The sequence below is a fragment of the Monodon monoceros genome, unplaced genomic scaffold (genome assembly GCF_005190385.1).
Source record: "Monodon monoceros isolate NGI ecotype Baffin Bay Population unplaced genomic scaffold, NGI_Narwhal_1 Super_Scaffold_2, whole genome shotgun sequence".
Lineage (NCBI taxonomy): Eukaryota > Metazoa > Chordata > Mammalia > Artiodactyla > Monodontidae > Monodon > Monodon monoceros.
The window spans coordinates 49,953,402-49,966,043 of record NW_021703776.1 but is presented as its reverse complement, the minus strand read 5'-3'; the positions used below and the strand labels follow the sequence as shown (position 1 = coordinate 49,966,043).

General features: G+C 34.2%; 1 protein-coding gene across 10 annotated transcripts in view; it reads left to right on the top strand.

Moving 5' to 3' along the window:
* AKAP9 (A-kinase anchoring protein 9) overlaps positions 1 to 12,642 on the top strand; it is a 149,225-nt gene that overhangs the window by 35,851 nt on the left and 100,732 nt on the right. For 9 of the 10 annotated variants that reach the window (XM_029234410.1, XM_029234415.1, XM_029234412.1 and 6 more), the window contains 5 exons: positions 256 to 426; positions 1,218 to 1,373; positions 2,015 to 2,212; positions 7,056 to 9,434; positions 12,419 to 12,632. In XM_029234410.1, coding sequence (XP_029090243.1) covers positions 256 to 426; positions 1,218 to 1,373; positions 2,015 to 2,212; positions 7,056 to 9,434; positions 12,419 to 12,632 — 3,118 coding nt within the window. The remainder of the gene's footprint in view (positions 1 to 255; positions 427 to 1,217; positions 1,374 to 2,014; positions 2,213 to 7,055; positions 9,435 to 12,418; positions 12,633 to 12,642) is intronic. The other variant, XM_029234411.1, reaches the window with a different exon arrangement.

Genomic DNA, 12,642 nt, shown 5'->3' with positions numbered 1-12,642 from the left:
GCTTTTAATGTGTAACAAAACAAAATTATCCACCTTTTGGTATAAAACTCAATTGTAACTGAATTTGCAGATATCTTGTTTTTGCTCTTGAGGTATATATATCACATTAGCAACAAAGTAGGTTGTCATGCCAGTAAACTCCCAGGTGATGAGTGATGTTTAAAATTAGACTTTGCTGTAGGATTCAGATTTTGAGTCCCTTTTCCTGAGGGAATGTTGCTAGTACTGAATTATTAAAAATCTGGATTGGTTTAGGAAGAAGAATTTGTTGTTGATGATTCTTATTCTGAACATGGAGCACAGTACAATCAGACCCACCTAGAGATGATGGAAAATGAATTGGCTGGGAAACAGCATGAGATTGAAGAGCTAAACAGAGAACTAGAAGAAATGAGGGCCACCTGTGGGACTGAAGGACTGAAGCAGGTGTGTTTACCTTATGTGGCTTTTGGTTTGTTACAAAACAAAAATAGTTAATTTGAATGATAGTATAGGTACATTCTTTAAAGATGGGTTTTTTAAAATGGTAACTTCAAGTCACCTCATAGTATTTGTCCTTATACATATCATAAACAACATCACTTAAAACTAGTCCATTAACAAGGCTAATATAATGAGATCTTTTTTTTAACTTTATGAGATAGCTAGACTGACATCACTTCAGTAGGGATAGATGTTTTTGTAAGCAGCCTGAGAGAAAATTATGTTGCATACCACATCCGTCAATATATTGACTTAAACTCATTAAAAATGTCAGCCAGTCTTTGTAAGTAACTTCTTGTGGTTAAAATAACATCTGTTGTTTGTGGCAGTCAGTTATGAAAACAAGGTGAAATAAGACATTGATAAGGATGACAGAATATATTTCAGTTTCATCTTCTTTAGAAACAAGTAAGGCTCAAACATGCCTATGATGGTAATGCCTACAAACATTGGAGCATCCCTAAATATAAAGACACTTGTCCTTCTAGAAGTAGATATTTGGATAAGTCAAATCTAATGTATTTTGTTCCCTAGTTCAGATGGTTTTTTAAAAGTTGATTTGGAAGTAAAACTAATTCCCGCAAGATAATAGCTTTCAAATATGCTTACAGATTGTGAAAATTCTGCCAATGCATTTTGAATATCATATTTTTGAAGAAGTTAGCTGTACTGATATTTAATTTTGTTAAAAAAAATTAAATATAGCACACTTAATTTTCACTGATGTTTTTTAGTTGCAAGAATTTGAAGCTGCCATTAAACAGAGAGATGGCATCATAACCCAACTCACTGCTAATTTACAACAAGCGAGAAGAGAAAAGGATGAGACAATGAGAGAATTTTTAGAGTTGACAGAACAGAGTCAAAAATTACAGATTCAATTCCAGCATGTAAGTATTACTAATAGAACAAAATTTATTAAATTTTTAGGAACGAATTTAAAAACATTTTCTTATATTTTCCAGAACAAATAAATATTTAAAAGCCATTTGCTTATTATGTATTATTTTGAAAAAACTAGTAAATACTTGTTATGTTAACCAGGAATTTAATTCATACTTCTTGAGTGGTTTTGTGCTATTATTTTCTTTGTACTTCTTCCTCATCTGTATTGTAAAATCTTGTAAGTCTGATAAGGTGGATTTTTGCAGAAATTAACCTGTAGTTAACATCCAACCTTTGTCAACCCTGGTATGATTTCATTTTAGTTAGGTTCTGAAACGGTCACTAGACTGAATATATTCCACTTACCTTTAATTAGAGCCATAGGAATCTGATTGTATTTATTAAGGTTTCTGTTGGCAAGTAACAGAAAATAATTTTAGATAAGGGAGGAATTTGTCAGCTTAGGTAATGTAATCATACTCATCTGATCAGCTATGGCAGCATGTTTGCTGGGGTCTCAAGCCTGTGAATCCAGTACAGTTCCCAGAGAGCAACTATGAGCTGAGTAACACCCCCCAAAGAATGTCTCTTCCGTAGTGTACTCACTTAAGAATTTAATACTTTGGGGTTTCTTTCTATTTTCAAGTTACAGGCTAGTGAAACTCTGAGAAACAGCACTCATAGTAGCACAGCTGCAGATTTACTACAAGCCAAACAACAGATCCTCACTCATCAGCAACAGCTGGAAGAACAAGACCATCTGTTAGAAGATTATCACAAAAAGAAAGAAGACTTCAAAATGCAAATTAGTTTCTTGCAAGAGAAAATTAGAGCATATGAAATGGTATGTTTAAGGAAGTCAGCCAATGTGCATCAGCTTTACAATTAATTTTAAAGTTTTTTATCCTAGTGTTTATCTTTTTGTTACACACATGAATCAGAAAGTTTCATAATTAAGAAAAGTTCTTTAAGCATGTAAGATAATTTATTTCAAAAGCAGTTGGGAGTCTTCCAGTAATAGGTTTTAAGATTATACTCATTGGGACTTCCCTGGTGGTCCAGTGGGTAAGAATCCACGCTCCCAATGCAGGTGGCCCGTGTTTGATCTAGGTCCCACGTGCATGCCACAACTGACAGCCCACATGCCGCAGCTAAACATGCCGCAACGAAGATCTCGAGTGCCGTAACTAAGACTTGGCGCAGCCTAAATAAATAAATAAATATTTGGCGGGGGAAGGATAATACTCATTACTGAGTTCTTTGAAAGTGATTGACCTATGTTAAATTGAGTTCTCCAGAGAATCTACATTTATAACCAGAACTTCTATCGTTTTTTTCTTTTACATCTAGAGATGTTTCTACTCATTTTAGCCATGGTTATGAAATTCTGAAAATATTTTCATGGCAAAATGAAGTTTCATGGATTTTAATTAGAAAAAAATACAGATTCTCTTTATTCATGATAGTTATGTGTTATAAAGTTGCCTGGAACACTTATTCAGTGCTCCCAGGGGATATATATACACATACATACGTGCACACACACATACATATCATACAGATTTTATTTTGCTCTTTCCACTATATTTTATTTTTTAATTTTATTGAAGTATATTTGATTTACAGTGTTGTGCATATCATATAGATTATAATATTAAATCCTAAGAAAACATCCTGGTAGATTATATTTTGTTTAATTTTCAAAAGAGAAATGAGGGTTAGAAGTGTTAACTGACTTGCCTAAGGGTGCCTTCCCCCCAAGTAGTTGCCAGAATCGGGATTCCAACCCTATTGGACTGACCCAGAGCCAGAATTTCTTGCAGTATGCTCTGCTACCCCCTACCATCTCCATTCTCATGGTCTCCATCCTTGTCCTCTCCATATGAGAGCTTAAACAAAAAAGCAGTGTGCTCACCTTGCTTGATGCCAGTTGGAATCATGCGTGCCACGAAACTCAATTTTTTTAATTATTTATTTTTGGCTGCTTTGGGTCTTCGTTGCTGCGCATGGGCTTTCTCTAGTTGTGGCGAGCAGGGGCTACTCTTTGTTGTGGTGTGTGGGCTTCTCATTGCGGTGGCTTCTCTTGATGTGGAGCATGGGCTCTAGGCACGTGGGCTCAGTAGTTGTGGCTCGCAGGCTCTAGAGCGCAGGCTCAGTAGTTACGGCGCACGGGCTTAGTTGTTCTGCAGCACGTGGGATCTTCCGGACCAGGGCTTGAAGCTGTGCCCCCTGCATTGGCAGACGGATTCTTAACCACTGCACCACCAGGAAAGTCCCAGCAACTCAAATTTTTTACCACTCTGTGCACTTTTGCAAATGACTGTGAGTATTGATCTCAGGGTTATATATAAATTTAAGCAAGTAAGCAAATTCACAGATATGAAATCTTTGAATAATGAGTGCAGACTATACATACAATACAGTATTTTCTATAAACTTAGGAGGTTCTTCTGCAAGATGTTGAGAAATTGTCAAAACAAGACTATTGTTTGGATAATAATAAAAGTATTAGGTAGCATTTATTTTTGTTTACTTGCTACCAGGCAATATTCAAAGCATCATACACATACTAACTCATTGAATCATCACACCAACCTTATGAGGTAGAGATACCATTGTCACCCCCATTTTACAGATGAGGACATCAGAGCAAAGCAAGATGAAGTAAATTGCCCAGATATACAGGTAATAAATTGGTAGAGCCAGATTTCAAATCTAGGTAATATGATTCCAGAGACTGTCTCTAAGGAAAATAGGAAATATACAATATTAAGATATTGAAATTATGAAATGGACATGCTTTACAACCAAGGTAATTTAAAAATCATTTTGTAGATGTTTACAGAACACTTGTTTTGCATCATGCTCTTGGAAGAGATAATGATGTTTAAATGTGCTTTTTTCTTCACTGGAACTCATGGTTTAGTAGGCATGTATGCAAGACACCACAAAACAAGGCTAAGTATGGTTAAAAAGTGTTTTGAAAATTCTTAGTCAGTCTGGCTTCATAAGGGAAGTGATTCAGGGTAGGCTTTAGCTGGAAGGTGGTATTTGAGGTAAGTCTGTATATTGGAACAATCCCCTTTTAACTGTACTTTGTTTTCTCCCTAATTGGTATAATATATGGCACATAGCAGCTACTCAATACTAATTTGGTAAATAAGTGAATAAATTATGAATCTGAACTGATGAGATGGGGAGGACATTTTAGGGAGGGTGGAGTATGCATAAAGACCCAGGCTGAAACATGTTAGAAGTGTATATAGACATCAAAAAGTAGTTTAATAAGAAAATAATAGTCTTTGGAAATGAGTCTTTCCAGGAGGTAAGAGTAGAAAGTCAGTCTAGGCCTAGGTTAGAAGAGCCTGGGCAGTCGGGTTTTATCATACTTATTATATTGTATTCAGTAGGCAGTATAATTTGAGATTATTTAAAATTCAAGTAATTCATTTTCGTAGGGGGAATAACCTTTGTTTATTTGAATGTTAGCAAGAATACTTTTGTTATTGGTCCCTTTTTCATTACATACATATTTTTTCCTTTTTTTCTCTTTGAATGAATCCCTGGGTAGTAGTTCCATTAAAGCAACTGAAGGACTAGGGCATTAGGATGATAGTTGGAACTGTCTTGGTTTCTGAGGCAACTGCATTAACTGTTTCAGGTTCATTCTTACTGTCCTAATCCTCTGAACTTCCCATGGTACAGTCATCACAGGCAGGAACTATATTATTCCTTACTCTCTCAGGTCTGTTTCCAAAAAATAGAGGGATTGTATCCTTAACCACAGAGCTATCTTTTTTTGCAACACCATATAAGTGGTTTAAAACCATGTACTGTGGAATAAATGGTAGTAAGAAAAGTGAACCATGAATTTGTACTATTTAATAATTGAATGAAGAATTGTTGTTTGCGGTAATATCAAGTGTTGGACAGTTTTGAATTGATACTTTTTATTTTATGAGGGTTCCCCCCCCATGAAAAACCAGGATATATAAATAAATATTAAAGATTTTATAACAACATTAACACTTTCAAGACTAATTACTTAACAGTTTAACTGAAGTTGACTGCCGTGAACTGATTTTACTTTCTTAGAGACTCCAAATGCCTTACAGATTTTTTTCTAGTATATAAATATATTATGTGTGTATGTCGCACAGTGAGAATTAATACCTTAATATATTTATTTTAGATTCAGACATATTCTGTGAGATAGAGAAAATAATATCATCTTTATTTTACAGGTGAAAACACCAAGATTTAAAGAGATTAAACTGATTTAAATGTCATATTTTAGTCCAGAAATTAAAGTCTGAAGGCTTAGTACTTGCTAGTAACATATGGTGACATTGATGGGATATGTGATACCAAGACGAAAACTGATAGGATTTTGCTCAAGTGAGCATGAGATCAAGGGATGTTAGAGGAATCAGATGTTCAGTGGCATTAGGCTGTGATAACCTCATATATCCGTCTCACAGTAGGAATGGTCATGCCTTTGGACTGAAATTCTTAATTCTGTTTACAATAGACCCCTACCTTGCTTTCTACATTTGGTATGGTTTTCCCAGAGGGATTAGAATTCTCAATGGTACCTTCCTTGATTCTCTTTTCTGAACTGTACTTAAATGGGGACTGCCAATATTTCTCTCTGAGGCTTTCTTTTTTCCTAGGCCCTGTCATTCTTTTTTTTAGGTATGTTAATACATTCATTTGAGGTGCCTTTAAGTCCTCTTGGCCTTGGACTTTTGTCTCCTGAAGGTGATTTTAATTACTTTCCATATATTCTGTTCTGTTCTGTGGATTTTACTTTTTTTTTGGTCCTTGGGACTACAGCCCTTAACTACTCAGGCAACTAAGTAACAGAGACAAAACTTTGTCACCGGGGCTTCTACTCGACTCTCTTATGCTCTAACACTTCTGCGAATGATTAGGGACATAGGGACATACCTCGGCATATGTTCTGGGTTTTGATTTATCCACAGTTCCAAAATAGAGTCCCAAATCAGAAGTGGGGGGAAAAATCTGTCCTGCTTTCAAATTTCTATTCACACCAAAAATCTAGAATCAAATTGATATGCCATAAATGGTATAATTGTCTTGCATATCACTTGTGATTCAACCACTTAAGCATGGCATATCCCTGAACTTTTAATTCATTTAGCCCCAGGAGTGAAGTTAAGGCTGACTTACAGGAACCTGTGTTTGTTGTTTTACTCCTTTCATAACACTTGCCCACCAAACCTTCAGGTCACTAAAATACGATATGGGAGGAACTCTGATATATTTTTAGGACTATCTTCTGGAAATGTAAAGAGTATGTAGTGCTCTAGCTATTGCAAATACTAAATACATAGAATGTTAATCAGTTAATAAGAAAGAAGAACGTATAATGGTTTAGACACATTTTAATCCCACTGAATTTTTAAACTAAAAAATTTAGTCATAGCAATGTAAGAAAAATTTCTTCCCACCAAGAAGGCCAACACTGCTCATAGATAGTATTGACTACACAAGTCCTGTGTCTCACTGACGTAAGAAAAATTAAGGGGCAGGCTCAGCAGCTACTTTTTGTAGGATAATGTAAAAAGCAGTCTTCTGTCAGTCTTTTGGTAATGGGGTTAAGGGGTATAAGTAACCAGGAACTAAAAATGCCATTTTTATATTTTCATTTTTTCTTTATAAAGGAACAGGATAAAAAAGTAGAAAGCTCAAATAAAGAAATACAGGAAAAGGAAGCAGTCATTGAAGAATTAAATACAAAAATAATAGAAGAAGAAAAAAAAACTCTTGAGCTAAAGGATAAAGTCACAACTGCTGATAAATTACTGGAAGAATTACAAGAACAGGTTGTACAAAAGAACCAAGAGATAAAAAATATGAAATTAGAGCTGACTAATTCCAAGCAAAAGGAAAGACAGTGTTCTGAGGAAATAAAACAATTAATGGGGACAGTTGAAGAACTTCAGAAGAAAAATCATAAAGATAGTCAATTTGAAACTGATATTCTACAAAGAATGGAACAAGAAACACAAAGAAAGTTAGAACAACTCCGGGCAGAGCTGGATGAGATGTATGGGCAGCAGATAGTACAGATGAAACAAGAATTAATAAAACAACACATGTCACAGATAGATGAACTTAAAACACAACATAAGGGAGAAATGGAGAATGCTTTAAGATCGTGTCCAAATATTACAGTTAATGAAGATCAAATAAAGTTAATGAATATGGCAATAAATGAACTGAATATAAAATTGCAAGATACTAACTCTCAAAAGGAAAAACTCAAGGAAGAACTAGGAGTAATTTCAGGAGAAAAGTCTGTTCTACAGAGACAACTTGAAGACCTTTTTGAAGAATTGAGCTTTTCAAGGGACCAAATTCAGAGGGCTAGACAGACTATAGCTGAACAAGAAAGTAAACTCAATGAAGCACACAAGTCCCTTAGTACAGTGAAAGATTTGAAAGCGGAGATTATTTCTGCATCTGAATCCAGGAAGGAACTAGAATTAAAACATGAAGCAGAAGTTACACATTATAAGATAAAGCTTGAAATGTTAGAAAGAGAAAAAAATGCTGTATTAGACAGAATGGCTGAATCACAAGAAGCTGAGCTAGAGAGGCTGAGGACACAGCTCCTGTTTAGTCATGAAGAAGAACTTTCCAAACTGAAGGAAGATTTGGAAATTGAACATCAAATAAATATTGAAAAGCTTAAAGATAACTTAGGCATTCACTATAAACAGCAGATAGATGGCTTACAGAATGAAATGAGTCAAAAAATAGAAACCATGCAGTTTGAAAAAGACAATTTGATAACTAAGCAGAACCAGTTAATTTTGGAAATTTCAAAGCTGAAAGATTTACAGCAATCCCTTGTGAATTCAAAATCAGAAGAAATGACCCTTCATATCAATGAACTTCAAAAAGAAATTGAAATACTCAGACAAGAAGAAAAGGAAAAGGGTACACTTGAACAAGAAGTTCAAGAATTACAACTTAAAACTGAATTATTGGAGAAACAAATGAAGGAAAAAGAGGATGACCTTCAAGAAAAACTTGCACAACTTGAAGCAGAGAATAGCATTCTTAAAGATGAAAAGAAGGCCCTTGAAGACATGTGGCAAATATATACTCCTGTTAACCAAGAAGAAAGATTAATTTTCATAGACTCCATTAAGTACAGATCCAAAGACTGTAGCTGGCAAAAAGAAATAGAAATACTTACAGAGGAAAATGAGAACCTCAAAAAACAATGTATTCAGCTAACTGAAGAGATTGAAAAGCAAAGGAACACTTTTTCATTTGCTGAAAAAAATTTTGAAGTTAATTATCAAGAGTTACAGGAGGATTATGCTTGCCTTCTCAAGGTAAAAACCGATTTAGAAGACAGTAAAAATAAACAAGAAGTTGAATATAAAAGTAAGCTTAAAGCACTTAGTGAAGAGCTTCATCATTTGCAAAGAATAAACCCAACTATAGTGAAAATAAAAAGTTCAGTCTTTGATGATGACAAAACTTTTACAGCAGAACCATTGGAAATTGGTGAGGTTGTTGAGAAAGATACAACAGAACTTATGGAAAAGCTTGAGGTAACCAAGCGAGAAAAATTAGAACTGTCAGAGAGACTGTCTGATCTTTCTGAACAATTAAAACAGAAACATAGCGAGATTAGTTTTCTAAGGGAAGAAGTTAAATCTTTAAAGCAAGAAAAAGAGCAAGTTTTATTGAGATGTAGAGAGCTAGAAATCATAATTAACCATAATAGGACAGAAGATGTAAATGTGTGTGCTGTCCATTTAAGCTCTTTAAAAGATGGAGTTTTGACAAGCAGGGATTCTGGAGGGTGTGTTCCTAAAATAAGTAAAGATTTTGGTGAAGAATCAAAAATAATGGAGTTAAATGAAATTCCTATTGAAAATATGACTCTTGGAAAAGAAAACAAGCAAGAATGGTTTTTTGATCACTTGCCGTCAGTGACAAATGAATCATCACGTGGGACAACTGAACCAGGTGAAAATGATAAACTTCAGCAGGAGCTCAGTGTACTTAAATCAGAACAGGTATGTTTACTTACATGTATATGCTACAGCGTACATTTCATACTAAAAATTTTCATCGTCATAAAACATAAATTAACCTTACAAGAGAATGAAAGTAACCCTGTAATGTAATTCTCACTTAAGCCTATCATTTATCATTTATCTTTTTAATGCTTAAACATTGTTGCCTTAAACGTTGTTGCTGCTCTTTTAGTTAATCTTTTAGTTAATCTGCTCAGGAAATAGAACATAGAACACATTTTCTTTGAAAAGGCAAGAGTTTAAATCACAAGAGTCTGAGCTTTAGAAAAGTTATTTTGTAATATTTTGTTGCAATCCCAAAGATTGGTTTCAGTCTCATTTTGTATTGGTGTTTTCAAGGTTCCACAACTGAAAATTAACTCTCAGACTTTTTAGTGCTCTATATAGTTGTTCAGTAGTTATGAAACTATATTTCCCTGAGAAAAAAATCTTGGTTTAAATCCTAGCGTTTTCTCAGAGTCTTGTTTTACCTGAAGTGGGGGGGAAATGTATTAATTCTAAATACAGTTAAACAGTGCATATAATGAGTAATACTAGGTCACTCCTGATGATTTATATTTGCTGGATACTGAAAATAGAAATGACATGAAAATTCCACTGGACATCTTGTATAATGGTGCTAACTAGAGCTTTATGTGTTTCTTCATTTCTATAACAAGTATTTATTGAGTCTCTTGCCAGGTAGGAATAGTGGTGAACAAGAGAAAGAAGGTTCCTGCTCTCAAAGAACATATATTCTAGTGAGGGAGGCAGGCAATAAATGAGGAAACAAGTAGAATAGTTAAGAAAAGTGATGTTTTATAAGGAAAATAAAACAGATAATGTGATAGGGAATGGTGGGTAGTGGTGGTGGCAGCATTAAATAGGGTGGTCAGGAAAGGTGTCTAGGAGGAATTAACATCTGAGCTGCCATCTGAATGGCAGCGAGGAGTCTACCACATGGAAATTAGAGCAATTGTGATGACAGAGATGAGTTTGAGGAACAGAATAAAGACGTATTTAGTTGAGTTTGAGGGAAGGAGAGTGGAAGAAAAAGAGTTTGAAGAAGCAAAAGACCAGATCTTGTAGAGCCTTACAGACTGCGTAAGAAGTTGAGATTTTATTCTGTATACAGTAGGAAGCCACTGGAAAGTTTTTTCTTTTTACTTCTAATAAATGTACTCACATTTGTGATCTTATATCAGATATTAGGATATTTTACATTTTAATAACCTAAATAGAGTTAAGATGTTCTAACTGCATAACTATTAATGCTTTGTTAAGTATCTGAAATAGTTTTCAAAATCATAATTGGTTTTAATGTAATCACTTCTAAAAATGCCAGAGATCATTTAAATTTTTTTAAAAAACATTACTGGGGGAGGACCTAAATTTGAAGCCATCAACATGGTCAAATCTTCTCAGTAAGAATTTTATTTTTTCTAACTAAAGACATTTTCAGTGACATTCAGATACCATCTCCTTGACATTAACTTCCATAAAGTAAACAGAGGCAAACCCATAAGCTGTCCCTGCCCCACTCATCACTACCAAGACAAACCCCCTTAGTGATGGGGAGAGGAGTGAGGTGTGTGTCTGTGGAAGGAAGCTCACGGAAGAAATTGAGCAACAACTTACATAATAACACCTAAGAGCAATCTAAATATGCTTAGAAATAATGCTGAAGCCACAAAAATACTTCTCTTGGGACTAAACTAATTGGCTTATAAACATGAAAAGATACTTCAACATTATAAATTGATATAACAATAAAATAGCATTTTATACCTGTCAGATTGGCAAAATAAGTTTCACAATAAAAAGTGTGATGAGAATGTGGGGAGATGAGTATTCACCTACACTGTTAAATATCAGTGTAAATTGGTGTAAATATAAAAATGTGTTAAAATCTAATGCAGTTAATATACATAATCTGTGATGCAGCATTTACATTTCTAGGTGGCACTCAGTGTAGTCCCTGACCAGCAGCATCAGCATCACTTGAAAACAGGTTATAATTCAAATTCTGGGGCCCACACCAGACCTTCTGAGCTAGACGCTCTGGGAGAGGGGCCCAGCAATCTGTTTTAATAAGCACTCCAGGTGATTTTGATGTGTGCTAAAGTTTGAGAACCACTACACTAGAGAAACACTAGCATATTTGTACAGGGCATATGTATATGAATTTATTGCAGCATTTTTTGAAATATCAAAAAATTTAGAAATAATCCAGTTGATCTCCAAAAAGGAAATGGACAAATTGTGCTATATTCATATATATAATACCACAGTTAAATTCATCTGTATCTCCATGGATAGATCTTAGAAGTATATTGAATGAGAAGAGTAATTTGCAAAATAAATACCATTTTGCACCATTTATGTAAATTCTTAAAAACAAAATATAATGCATTGTTTATAGATGGATTGAGAAGTGAGAGTATAAGAAATGAACTGTACTTGCAGCAAATTTATGATCAAATTTATGATAATGATGGCCTCTGGAGAAGGAGGAATGAGAACGTAGTAGATTAAATTTTATCTATGTTTTCTTTCTAAACCAAAAAAATATGTAGGGAGGAGAGAAATGAAAAAAAAAGATAAAACAATTGTATTTGTTAATTTGGGATGTGTGTACATAGTGTTTATTACATTATTATTTGCATTTCTCTATACTTGTTTTAAAATGTTATTTTTGAACAAAAATGAAAGATCAGGCCATCCTAGCTATACCAAATATCAAAATTTACTATGAAGTTGAAGTAATGAAAATATTGTGCTATTTTCCTTGAAAAAAGATAGGTAGGTCAGTGCAACAGAATAAGTGAGAAAAAATTTAAATTAGACGTCACTTCTCTTACATGAAATTTTAAACTATAATTTCATGTATTTCCTCCCTTGTAATCAGTATATGCAAAAAAAAAGTTAAATTACTTGATTTGTCATTTAAAAATATTCTAACCTACACATTAATTTACTTTAAGAATGATTTAAGGCTACAGATGGAAGCTCAACGTATTTGCCTCTCTCTGGTTTATTCAACTCATGTGGATCAGGTTCGTGAATATATGAAAAAGGAAAAAGATAAAGCTCTTTGCAGTCTTAAGCAGGAGCTTATTTCTGCTCAAGAGGATAAGATCAAGGAACTTCAGAAAATACACCAGCTAGAGCTACAGAATATAAAAACACAAGAAACAGGTAAATGATT